This window comes from Heptranchias perlo, chromosome 2, assembly GCF_035084215.1.
Source record: "Heptranchias perlo isolate sHepPer1 chromosome 2, sHepPer1.hap1, whole genome shotgun sequence".
NCBI classification, from domain to species: Eukaryota; Metazoa; Chordata; class Chondrichthyes; order Hexanchiformes; family Hexanchidae; genus Heptranchias; species Heptranchias perlo.
The window spans coordinates 127,833,527-127,847,501 of record NC_090326.1 but is presented as its reverse complement, the minus strand read 5'-3'; the positions used below and the strand labels follow the sequence as shown (position 1 = coordinate 127,847,501).

At 40.2% G+C, this 13,975-nt stretch overlaps 1 protein-coding gene across 2 annotated transcripts in view; it reads left to right on the top strand.

Annotated features, from left to right (window-relative positions):
- The first annotated feature begins 1,909 nt into the window (after positions 1-1,909).
- nebl (nebulette) overlaps positions 1,910-13,975 on the top strand; it is a 352,049-nt gene continuing 339,983 nt past the window's right edge. For both annotated transcript variants that reach the window (XM_068007103.1, XM_068007102.1), the window contains exons 1-2: positions 1,910-2,084; positions 2,782-2,876. In XM_068007103.1, coding sequence (XP_067863204.1) covers positions 2,016-2,084; positions 2,782-2,876 — 164 coding nt within the window. In that variant the 5' untranslated portion in view covers positions 1,910-2,015. The remainder of the gene's footprint in view (positions 2,085-2,781; positions 2,877-13,975) is intronic.

Genomic DNA, 13,975 nt, shown 5'->3' with positions numbered 1-13,975 from the left:
TCATACGACAGTCCTGCCATCCCAGGAATCAGTCTGGTGAACCTTTGCTGAACTCTCTCGATGGCAAGTATATCCTTTCTTAGGTGAGGAGACCAAAACTGCACACAATACTCCAGGTGTGGTCTCACCAAGGCCCCCTATAACTGCAGTAGGACATCCTTGCTCCTGTACTCAAATCCTCTTGCAATGAAGGCCAACATACCATTTGCCTTCCTAACTGCTTGCTGCACCTGCATGTTTGCTTTCAGTGACTGGTGTACAAGGACACCCAAGTCCCTTTGTACATCAACATTTCCCAATCTATCACCATTTAAATAATATTCTGCTTTTCTGTTTTTCCTTCTGAAGTGGATAACTTCACATTTATCCATGTTATACTGCATCTGCCATGTATTTGCCCACTCACTCAACTTGTCGAAATCGCCTTGAAGCCTCTTTGCATCTTCCTCACAACTCACGATCCCACCTAGTTTTGTGTCGTCAGCAAACTTGGAAAGATTACATTTGGTTCCCTCATCCAAATCATTGATATATATTGTGAATAGCAGGGGCCCAAGCACTGATCCCTGTGGTACCCCACCAGTCACCGCCTGCCACCCTGAAAAAGACCCATTTATTCCTACTCTCTGTTTTCTGTCTGTTAACCAATTTTCAATCCATGCCAATATATTACCGCCAATCCCATTTACAGGGGAGGGGGACAGTACCTAAGGAGAGGGAACCGTTAACAATATCAGCTAACATGGGGGCCAGGAAGGGAAGCTGGGAAGTCAGCAGTTTGGTGGGAAAAGGGTTGAGGGATCAGGAAGTGGGTCTCATGGACAAGGTGAACTTGGAGAGGGCATGAGGGGGGATAGGAGAGAAACTAGAGAAAGATGCAAGTTCAGGGCTAGGGCAGGGGGGACCTTAGGGGAATTTTGGCTTGGTGGACTAGGGGAAGGGAGGGAAGCAGCAGATGCAGCTGAACGGATCGTCTCAATCTTAGTGACAAAGAAGTCCATGAGCTCCTCGCACTTGTTGTTGGAGGTGAGGGTGGACGAGGTGGGGGAGATGGGTTTAAGAAGACGGCTTGTAGTGAAGAGAAGCCGGGGATTATCTTTGCTTTCCAGGATGATAGTGAGCCACATAATAATAATATGCCACATAAGACAAGGATCATGACCTGTGGATTCAGGGGCCAGGTAGCAGAATGTTTTGAAAGATGGCTACAAAACAAAATACAGAGGGTAGGAGTTAAGGGAAGTTTCTTGGACTGGCAGAAAGGGGGAGCATTGTCCCGCAGGGATCCGTGCTGGGATCACTTTTGTTCACCATATACTTAAATGATTTGGACACAGAAACTGGAGGTATGATGTCGAAATTTGCAGATGATACCAAATTGGGGGCATAGCTAATAATGCGGAGGACCCCCAAAATACAGAAAGGCACAAAAAGACTTTCAGAATGGGGGGCTGTTGGAAAATGAAATTCAATGTGTGAGGTTGGTCATTTTGGTAGGAGGGATAAGGTGACCACTTATTCCTTGGAAGGTAAGAAACTAAATCGGGTAGAGGAGCAAAGAGTTCTGGAATTAGAGAGACATAAATCGCTAAAAGTAACAACACAAGTTGATAAGGCCACAAAGAAAGCAAAGAACTGTGGTTAATTTCTGAAAAAACAAACAAACTGGGCAACCCAGCTTTGTACTCGATGGTTTAACATGATAAAACAATGATATTAAATTATCGGGATGGAACGTTGCTTGTGGTGCGTGCACGCGCCGAGCCGCATTCTTTCAATTGGGAATCTGGGTTTCTGGTAGATTCTGTCGCGGCGCGCTCTCGGGTGGCGGCGGTGCGGCGATCGGGCACGCGCCCCTACTCCCACGCCCGCGCTCGGGCCCGCGCCGGGGGCGGAGTTGGAAGGCAGAGCGTGACAGGGGACAGACGCCAAGTGTTGAGGGGAGAGCGGGGCAGAGCTCCGGGCTGTGAGCTGGGGAGTTGGTGGTGCAGCTCCTGGTCTCAGCTTCAGAAACCATGAATCCTCAGTGTGCGCGCTGTGGGAAAATTGTTTATCCCACGGAAAAAGTGAACTGCTTAGACAAGGTAATTTTATTTTTCGCAAACGCATCGTTGGCTTCATTGCGGCTCATCACTTTGTCTCCGATAAAGTGTCATATTGGAAACAAAATGGGAATGAATGTGAGATTCGGGAAAACGGGGGTCTTTATTTTTGGGATCAGACATTAAAATGGAGCTTTCTGCTTCTGAAGTACGTGGAAAGTGTCGATTTCAGGTACTGAAGGCTTCAAACGCTGGGAATAGATTTAATTTACTTGTTCAGTATATGACGCATTGCTGAATGATGCGAAGCATTTGACTATAGACCGATGGTACTAAGCAACCTGTCAGTGAATGTTGCTGTACCTGAAGAGAACTGGTTTAGATAGGCATTTAAAAATCTTTATTTAATGCACTTTATTTATGACCTTTTCGTTATATGTTTCTTACACGGTGATAGTTTTATCCATGTATTAAAAATTCTGCATTTACATTTACGAGATCAATGATCCATAGTTTGACGCAGAATTTATTGTTGAGAGGTGTATAGAATAAAGCAATTATTTTGCTTTCCGGTAACACCTGTGATTTGTGCATGTTTTGAGGTTGGTTTCGGTGTATTTACATGTGTAGTAGAATTTTATGTGTGGAATGATTAACGTGCTTTTCTCTCTGTTATTTTGTTACATTGACTTATTGGGCAAACCAGTTGCTAAAGATTGATAGATTTTTCTTTTTGCAGTATTGGCACAAAGCATGTTTCCACTGCGAGATCTGCAGAATGACCCTAAATATGAAAACGTACAAAGGATACGAAAAGAAACCTTATTGCAACGCGTGAGTAAATGTTGAGTTCTGTTTTTTTGTACCTGAATAATGATAAGCCTTACCGATACAATCCAACAAAAAAGATCTTCAGTGTTGTTTCGTTATTATTGTCATTCTAATCTCTTGCAATGAGTATAGTTAACTAAGACAGTGATATTCTAGAAACAAGTTTAGTAACTCTGGCCTAAGGTGTGGCAGTTCTTTATTAAGCTTTTGTCTTTGGTTATTTACCTGTAAAATATGTACAAATGATGCCTTATTTTGAGGTAAGTTGATTTTTCCATTATGATTTAGTCATTGAAAGTAGCATAAAAGTTGCATGAAAATACTGTTTTAAATTTATGGCATTAATGCTGCATTCTTTCATGCTTATTTTTGTTGGATCAAATATACTCATCAAAGCAGCTACAAAACTAATTCAGATTTTTAAAAAAGATACTAAAATGGAAAGTGTGGCTTATTTTGGCAAAATCAAATTGTGTTTCTGTGCTCGGCTAAAGTACAAATAACACCTAGATGCTACAACATTAGGGCTGGAGGCACATAACACCAACACCACGGGGTAGAAATTTGTATGCTTGAAATCAACACAGGCATCATTTAAATATGTTAATAAGGATCCTGTTCCTGAATCAGAGCCCTTTTGTGAAATTAGTGTCTGTGAGCACCTGGAATGTCACTTCCTTCATCTGCCCATTAAATCATGATGGGAACAGTTGGCAAGCAGCTTTCACAAGTGGTATTTAAAGGGATCCTCACCGCCATTTAGGTAAGTCTCTGGAGGTCATTTTAGGCTTTTAGGGTGCTTCTTGGCCAAGATTTTGGCTGTTTTGGTAAGGTTTCGTCTGGTAAATTATATTTGCAGAGTCAGTTTGTGGAGGGCAGGAATTGTTTCATAGGATTTGCATGGTATCAATCCTTGAACATGGGAATGCTGCACGGCTTACCTTTGAGGCTGACAATCAGGAAGAAATAACACCGGGATTTGCTTGCATTGCTGGATTCCCGCTGGTGCAAGGCACCATAGACTGCACGCATGTGGCCCTGTGTGCTTCCCATCACAACATGCACTCCTTCTCAACAGGACAGGCTTCCATTTGCACACTGTTCAACTTGTTTGAGACTACACATGCAGGTCTGTGCCCATTTCCTGGCAGCAGTCATGAAGCTTTCATACTGTGTCAGTGTTCAGTACCCCTTCTGTTCCACCCAGATCGATGGGTGGTAGGCTGGCTGCTGGGGGGACATGGGCTATCCCCGTACCATTTGGCCAATGACTCCTGTCAAGAACTCGGGCAAAGATGTGAAGTGCTGATGTAGTGAGAGCCATGGAGCAACAAGGGTTCTGATTGAGCAAACCATTGGTGTCCTGAAACAATGGTTCTACTGTCTGCACAGCTTGGGTGGAGTCCTTCAGTACAATCCAGAGCGAGTATCAAGATACAAAATCATTTGCTGCGTGCTCTACAATATTGCAGTACAAAGGGGAGTTGCCTTGTTGTGAACTGCCAGGGCTGTAAGGCAGCAAATTATTGAGATTCTCCTGAAATATCCCTCCCAGAGCACCAATACTCCCTTCTTCTGTCTGCCCGACTCCTGACACCCACCATATCAATGCCGTCAAACAGTACAACTTCAGGGTGTTCCAGTTACATCACTAAGATTATGAAAGCCAACAGCTGTACCAAAACAACACATTTTACACTACTCCAAAAGACTCCAGTCTTGATTTGACAAATGATTTCATAACTGAAGCCTATCTACAGATCACCTTTGTGCAAACCCCTAGTGCCTGTCTTGTGTGCTCAGTTACCTATTCTGGTGCCTTTAAATGGTGTCTGCAACGTACGACATTGACACCCCCATTAAGCAAGCTGCCAGTGAACAGTACGAGTAGCGCTGGCAGCTCGCCCATTCTATCTAAATTAATCAGGGGGACCAATTAGTAGTGTCCACGTGATCCTGGCACGCGCTCCAAAAGCAGTGCCCGTTCTACACCTGATAATGGTCTTAAACCAATTTCTATCCCCACAAAATGAAACAGACAGAAGTTGCAATGGATAATTCCCACAAAACAAATGAAAAATGAGTATTTGAAGTACTAACAGTAGTAATATAGTCAATAAAGTACAACTGAAGAAATGCTTCTGTAACTGAAATGATTGGTGATTAAAAGAGGAAAATTAATATTAAAATAAACATAGTATGCAGCATGGTTGTACGCATCAGAAAAATCAACATTTTGAGTGCAGACCTTTTGTCAGAACTACTGAAGAGTCTACATCCAAAAGGTGAACCTCTTTTTCTTTTCTCTTTTTAGATCCCTACAGAGCTGCTGTGTATGTTCAGCATATTTTTGTCTTTATTTCAGATTTCCAGCATTTTCAATTTTTAAAATTCTCATTTGGAGCTAATTCTGTACCGTTTGCTGTGTTTTCACTTCTAATTCATCCCAACTCTGTCCCTTTGTTTATGTTGCTTGCTCTCTCTTCTGTGGCCTCTGCCCCGTTAAATCTTCAATCCTCCTCATTTTATACCTGTTTGACTCTTTTTAATTAAAAAAAAACACAGTAGCCTAGTGGATTGGCACCTCTGGGAGACCTGCATTTGGACCCAGCCAAGACTGATGGGATCTATATAAAATGAGTTTGGAGACTTCCTGCTCGATTCCTGTGGGTCTACGCTTGCTGTACAAAATTGACTTGAAATTCGCAATCTCACTTGTAGAGACTGTAAGAAAGATTGAGCTAGGATACAGAAAATTTATGTTTGGGCAGTGCAGGATTCTTTTCTGTAATTTCTTGATCATAACACCATGGGGAAGATCCTCACTGTTTATAGCAAAATTATAAACCTGTTCATTGTGCAAATATTTACAATTTTGTTATAAATAGTTGATTTCTACTCTGGCACTCAGATGGCAGATAAGTATTTTCTCCATATTGACATTACCCGGTGAATAAATTTAAGAAAAGCCTGCACTGCAATATTCTGAAAAAAATTCTGTAGGATTTCTAAACAGTTAAGTTTTGCCCAAATAAAAACACATTAGTCTGTCAACATGTCCCTTCAATCTATCAGTGTCTCCTAAGAAATAGGAGCAGGAGTAGGCCTTACGGCCCCTTGAGCCCACTCCGCCATTCAATAAGATCATGGCTGATCTTCAACCCCAACTCCACTTTCCCGCCTGATCCCTATATCCCTCTCGCCACTTAACTACTGTGTGCAACAGTAACTCCATAATTTTCATTACAGGAACTGTAAAAACTGTGCTGTTATAACAATCTTCCGTCTTCCCTTCCTTGATTTTGCAGCAGAGTTTCAAAATAAGAACAATTTAACAAAAAGTAACTACTTCTCTAAACAGTTAAATAATTGTCGATAGATTACGTATCAACTAATGTTTTTCTCATAGTGATGAGCCTGTTCAATAATCAATCTGTTGATGGCTGGCATGTTTTAGGAGAAGAAAGTGAATAAAATGGCAATCTACCATTTAAAATCATTTTATCAATTCTGTTATTTTGTTAGATGCTTGTTTTTGTAACTGCCTTTCATTCCTTTTATTCACAGTCCTGTTGTTGCAACTTGTTTACAGCACAGTTGGCCCTTTATCAATATGCTTAGTCATTTAGAAATCTCTTGCTGCATTTATTAAACTTGTTCTGCTGTTCCCTGACTAACTTAGAATATCACTGTTGAGTGTAATAGTACAGGAGGTTTTTTTTGAGTTGATGTTAGATATGTCGCTCTTTTTTCAAGTGTCTTTTTTGATAATGGGACATACATTCATTAGTTGATACTTAACAGACAATAACTCCACACCAACTGATGGATTATTTTGGATCTTTTAGAATTTTTAAAAAAGCTTTAAACATGACAGCTAAGTCTACTGGAAAGATTTCTAAACAGCTAAATTTTGCCCAAAACAAAATATATCAGTTTGCCAATGTGTCACTTCAATTGATCAGTGTTGGAACAGTGTCTTTTTTCATCATTCACTTGGAAAAAAACATGTCCCATGGCATCCAGATTTCAAACTTGTATCACAAGATTGCAAAGTTAATAAAATCAGTTTTGGTATCTAAAGGCTACAGGGTGAAACACAGAACAGGTTCCAGAAATAACAAAATAAGAAAATTAGCAAGCATTTTTTTGTATAAATGGGGATGAGAGGAGGGGACAAAAAATTACATTGGAATCGTCCTAAATTCAGTGGTGTTACTTCAATCTTGATAACTGAGCAAAAATCATGCACTTTATATCAATATTTTTTAATACTGTGGTAGCCTGCATAATATCAAAGTCTTACCTGCTGCCGATGTGTTTCAATCATTGGCCTGGAATTTCCTCCGCGGCCGCAACCTGGAAGTTCGAACCGAAAATGCACAAATTCTCATGCCCATTCTGCCGATGTCAAGTTATGCTCAAATTTCATTAGAATGCGCCTGTGGAAATCAACATAAACAATTGAGGCCCAAGAAAATCGCTGAAATTGCACCATATATTTCTGTTTAAATATGAAAATTAAAGATTCAACTTATTTAACCATCATTCATGCATATTAGGCACAGCAGGTTTAAGAACCTGCAATAGGGGAAACTTTTCATTTTTTAACGTGACTTATACTGATATCATAAAAATGCATTTGCAGAAACAGAAAATACGGTGTCGGCCTCGATGAAGATAAATTTTAGAAAAAAGCTCATTGCAATAAAAGCACAGAAAAACTTTCCTGCTGTGTCTGGAAATCTGGTTGTAATTTGAAGAAAGCCTCTGAGCAAGCGCAAATACAGGGAACTTGCATATAAGGCTCTGAAATTAGGGGGTGGGCCATTATATTGGGCAGAGATACATTTGGGTGGAAGTTTCAATTGACGATCGTAAAAGATTAAGAGATTTGGGCGCGTAACTCATTTATGCCCAAAATTCTGCAATCGTTTAGACTGCATATTTGATTTGCACCCCAATTGTGTATGTTTCTGGGCACAAATGTGCAGGAAATTCCAGGCCGTTATATCACTTAGTTTGTTTTGGAAGATGGCAAGACTTGAAGTTGAGCAGATTCCTGAATAGTTATTGAAATAGAATATTTAATGATGAATTATTTAATTTTGGATCCTTTAGAGTCTGGGGAATATTTATTCATTATTTAATATGTCACTTTTAGTGGCATTTGGAGGAAAACTTTGAGAACTTAGATGTATACATCAGTGTTTTAATCAAGTGGTTAATTGATAACTCAAGAATGCAGTTATGAAATGGAGAACATACAAGAGCTTTTACTTCATTGGCATTTCAAATTTTAGAGCCATTGAAGGTGTAAAATTTGAGGACCAAGAAGTGCAGTGTACTTCTGTTTTTCTTTCCAAGTTTCCCTGTAGCACATACTTATCGTCTGCATGATTAGTTAGAGATTTGCTCCCCGCTCTCTACCATGTTATAGATGGCAACAGAGATGAAGCAGACCAGCATGGTGTGGAAGTCCAAGTGTGGAATTGGCTGATGTCTGATTGCTGCAGCTCCAGAATGGCGTAACTGAAACCGGGAGTTCTTTGTTTGGGATCATTGATGCAACCTGTATATTTGCACAGCTGCACTGCCATGTTGCTACTTAAAGCATTCATATTAGATGGAATAAGATTATCCAAGCTATTAGATAGGTACCACCCATGTATATAAGTCATAATAATAGCAAAATATGCAACTTTACAATAATTTGTCTCCATATGTGTGTTATATGGTTAATGTACTAGGTTAGGGACAATTACAATCTTGAAACATTGCTGTGCAGCCAGTAAACCTAGAAAATAACTGAGCCCCAAATTTAGGTAACATATATATATATATATATATATATATATATATAAAACCTTGATGCCATAAATAACTATCGGATGATTCCATGTCTTTAAAGTTTTTTGTCCCTGCATTTTATTTGTGAGAACTGGGAAGGTGCCTGGGGTCCAGCAGTACTTTTGAGGATGGTCTCTCTGTCAAGCAGCAGTGCAGAATGGGATACTTGGGAAAACTGGGGCAGGTCTCTCTGCTCATCTACTCCTTTTAAAGTTTTACTATTTAGTGTATATGTCCTCTACCTAGTCTTCCTTTACAAATGTATCGCTTCACATTTCTCTGCATTAAGTTTCATATGATATCTTTCTGGCCATTCTACTAACCGATCTATGTTCTCCTTAAGTCAGAAACACAGTGGTTGCAACATTGACCCACAGAGGACACCACTGTTTACATCCCTTCAGTGTGAAAATTATGTTAACTGCTACTCTGTTTTGTCCTTTTAACCTGCTTCCTATCACATAATGTCACGCTCCCTTAACTATTGTATGCTTTAATTGTGTCAACAAGCCTCCTGTGTGGCACCTTATCAAATGCCTATTGAAATTCCATATATACAACATTCAATCCATTTCCTTTATCAATACACTGTTATTTCCTCAATTAAACGTCAGGCATGACTTGCCTTTAATAAACCTGTACAGGCTGTTGCTAATTACTCAAAATCTTTCTAGGTGATTATTAATTTTGTCTTGTATTATAGCCTCTAGAAGCTTGCTGATGTTAAGCTGACAGGTCTATTGTTATTTGATTTATCCCTTTCTTCCTTTTTTAACAGATGTTCCATTGGAAACCTTCCAGTCCTCTGGCACAAGTTCCATATCCAAAAATGTTTGAAAGATTGTGGTCAAAGCCTCTGCTTTTTCTCTCTCTCATTTCCTTCAGCATTCTAGGATGCATGTCATGAGGGCCCAGTGCTTTTTCTATTTTGAATTTCACTAATTTTTTTTCAGTACTGCTTCCTTACCTAACCATTTCACCGCTTCCTCTTGTACTCTTTCATTCCCACTACCATATTCTTGAAAAACTGAGGTGAAGAACTAATTTGGTATCTCTGCTATTCTTTTATCCTCCCTAAGATTTCCGTTTTCATCTCTAGTGCACCTTTCCCTTTAACTATTCTCTACCCTTTTGTGTGCTTATAAAATCCATGACTGTTTCCCATTAAGTTACCTGCCAGTCTTTCTTCATGCCATCTTGTGACAAAAATGTACTTTTTGTTTAGATTAATTGTCAGGGACGGATAAAATGCATCCGAAGATCCTTAAGGGAATAAGGGAGGAAATTTCAGAAATTCTGGCACAAATCTTGCAGAAATCACGGAATACTGGGACTGCAGAAAGGCAATTAAAACTGGTAGCAGTGACCCAGGAAACCACAGGCCAGTGAGTTTGAAGTTCACTGTGGGCAAAGTTATTAAAGATTGGATCGCGGAGCATCTGGATAGAAAAAAATAATAAAAGATAGCCAATATGGGTTCATGAAGAGAGGCCTTGCCAATGTAATTTACTGTTTTTTTTTTAAGGGTGTGACAAAGAAGCTTAATGGGGGTAAGACAGTAGATGTGGTGTACTGGGATTTCAGCAAGGCCTTTGATACAGTTCCCCGGAAAGGCTAGTATTGAAAATAAAGAAAGCAGGAATCGGTGGAAATATTTTACAATGGATACGTAATTAGTTGACCCATTTAAGGTGAGAGGGGAGAGATACAAAAGGGTCCAGAGGGGCAATTTTTTCACTCAAAGGGTGGTGAGTGTCTGGAACGAGCTGCCAGAGGCAGTAGTAGAGGCGGGTACAATTTTGTCTTTTAAAAAGCATTTGGACAGTTACATGGGTAAGATGGGTATGGAGGGATATGGGCCAAGTGCAGGCAATTGGGACTAGCTTAGTGGTATAAACTGGGCGACATGGACATGTTGGGCCGAAGGGCCTGTTTCCATGTTGTAACTTCTATGATTCTATGATTCTATGATTCTATAGAACCCAGAGTGTGGTAGTACAGGGATTGTCATTAGCCTGGGAGAATGGTACTAGTGGGTTTCTACAAAGGGTCTATATTGGGAACTCTTTCATAAACGATCTGGAACAAGGAGTCACAAGCACAATGGCTAAATTTGCAGATGATACAAAGCTAAGAAAGGCATTAGTTCAGATACGAGACAACCTGATGGTGAGTTTCTAAAGAATGAACAACGGGATGTCTAAATTATTAAGCGGGTCGAGCCATGACAGTCAATCAAACCCATCATTGCTGTGGTCAAAGGTTGACTATCCATTTTACATTGATGCAGAATTCAACCTTTTGTGAATGCTGTTGAACTAATGTAATTGGGAGATATAATCATCCATTGCTTCTTTTTCAGTATAACTTCAAAGAATTGGAATTGTTTTTCTGTTGGAAACTTGATTTACCAGGGAGAGTCAGTTTAGCTTTTCAGCCAACAATGGCAACTTTTAAGATTGTCCTAGCCACAGAGAAAATGATCTAATTTTCAAATTGCACTTTGCTTCACAACGCAAGACATAGAGTTCCGTGTTCAAGTCTGTTAATGTAATGAGAAGAATAGATAAATGTATATTCACTGCTTTATACTATATTCTATTGCCTGTCTAATGTAAATAAAACCAGTTGTAAGTTTGGAGCTCCTGGAGCCTTGGTTGGGTAAGAGTGTATATTCAGTCAGCCTTTCGAAGAGAACAGAATCATGCAGTGGTACCAGAGAGATTCCAGTTGCCAGTGTATAAATAAGGGTTCTCTGTTATGATCCCTGGGGCATGCTATTGTTTACCTAGAAATAGGGCAGTTTAAGGCTTGTTCCATATTATGGAGAATACAAGGTCTGCTTATGGGAGTGGATGGTGATGCTGAACCTGGGAAGGTTATGGGTTCAAGCACCACTCCAGGATTGAACACACAACCTCGGTTGACATTTAAGGGCAGTACTGAGGGAGTGTGCGTTGTTGGAGCTGTCAGATGAGACGTTACACCAGTCTACCTGTTCAGGTAAATGTGAAAGATCCCGTTGCACTTTTGGGAAAAAAAGCAGAGCAGCTCCCAGCGTCCTGGCCAACATTTATCTCTCAACCAACACCGTCAAAAGTCAGACTAACTGGTCGTTTATCTCATTGTTTTTTATGGGTCCTTGGTGTGTGCAATTTGGGTGCCATGTTTGCTATATAACACTAGTGACTACATTTGAAAAGCAATTAATTGTCTGTAAAGTGTTTAGGATGCCCTGAGGATGTGAAAGGTGCTATATGAATACAAGTTCCTTCTTACTCTCTCAACATATCTAGTATAAAAATGCAAGAACATTACACTTAGCTTTTCTAACTTTTTTCTTCCCCTCTATATTTTATATATTACAGTTGATTTTCTACTGTTATTAACTGTTGATTTGTCATATGCCCCTTTCAAGTCTCATTTTAATTTCTCTGCTCATCCAATGAACTCTAGCATTTTCTGCATTATCTTTTCTTGTGGAAATATGGCTACCTGCACACTAATCGGCTCGTTTTTTTATTATTTTGAAAATTTTATTCTGCTAGTTCCCTTTTTATCTCATTGAATTTGGCCTTTTTGAGTCATTGCTCCCTCTCACCAGTTTTCATATTGAACCTAACTATATTATGGTCATTGTTTCCTAGATGTTCCTCTATCCTTACATTATGTAGTTAATTTCATCAATGACCCTTTTTGGACTAAAACAATACGGATTTAGAAATAGTGTTGGATATGATGGAGCTGATTTTCGTCTTGCTGCTGTCCTGTTTAAGCATAAAACTGGGTGGCAGCGGGATCAAAATCACTGAAGAAACTAATTTTCTGACTTACTATTGGAGGTCTACCCGTTCCTATTTTCGGGCAGACTTTGATTTAGGCGGCTAGCGCTTCCATCAGAAATGGGCAGGGGCTTTATTACAGTATGAAAATAGGGATCAAATGACCTGGACGAGGCCCCCATAGCCATTTTTGTATCTACATGTATTGCTAGTGCCAGTTCCTCAACCCCTGCCCACAAATCACGGGTGGGACAAGTTGGGAGGCAGCCATTTCCAGTGGTATCGAAATGATCCTCAACTGGTCACAAGGAGTCAAAGTTTTGGGAAACATTTTTCTTGTATTCCATTGCATTTTTATGGCTGCTTAAATGATTTCAAAGTGCTTGGAGTGGCTATAAAACAATCCGAACTCTAAAGAGGCTTGTGGCAGTACAGTTTTTTTTATTCTGGTGATTCCATTCTGGCTAGAAGACGAAGAGGAGGAACAAGAGGAAGGAGCAAACAGCTGTAGCTGCAGGGAGAGCACATGAATTATTATCCTCCCAACACAGTGTATAGACCCAGGACAACATGCCTGCAGTTCTCTGAAGAGCAGTGCATAAGGATGCTGCACTTCTCAAGGGAGGCTTTTGTAGAATTCTGTCACTATCTGCAACAGGACCTGCGACCAACTGCCACAGCTAGCACAGCATTGCGTTTTGCAGTCAAGGTCACTGCAGCCTATTCAATGTAAATGAGTTCCAACCATGAAAATTGATTAGGTCTTTTGCTGACCTCATCCCACCCACTGCCTGCCTGATATATGCTCCATGCCAAAATTAACCCCATTGTAAAAATATTTCTCCTTCATTGCCACTTAAATTACTCTTAACCCAGTGTATCTTTGGATAATTAAAGTCATCCATTATTATGGCCCTCCTGTTCCTGCATTTTTCTCTAATTTGTCTACATATCTCCTCCTCAATCTCCTTTGTACTGATCAGAGGTCTGTAATATGCTCCCAATCGAATAGCAGTTTCCTTAATATTCCTTAAGACTTACTAAATAGATTCAGCTTTTACACCATCCTCTGTCTTCTCTGTGATCTAGTGTTGTAATGGGATATTTGATTAACACTGTCACGCCTCCTTGTTTCTTACTCGCTATTTCCTGAATATTTTGTAACCAGGAATTGTTAGCTGCTAGTCATAGAATCATAGAGTCATAGAAGTTTACAACATGGAAACAGGCCCTTCGGCCCAACATGTCCATGTCGCCCAGTTTATACCACTAAGCTAGTCCCAATTGCCTGCACTTGGCCCATATCCCTCCATACCCATCTTACCCATGTAACTGTCCAAATGCGTTTTAAAAGACAAAATTATACCCGCCTCTACTACTGCCTCTGGCAGCTCGTTCCAGACACTCACCACCCTTTGAGTGAAAAAATTGCCCCTCTGGACCTTTTTGTATCTCTCCCCTCGTTATAGA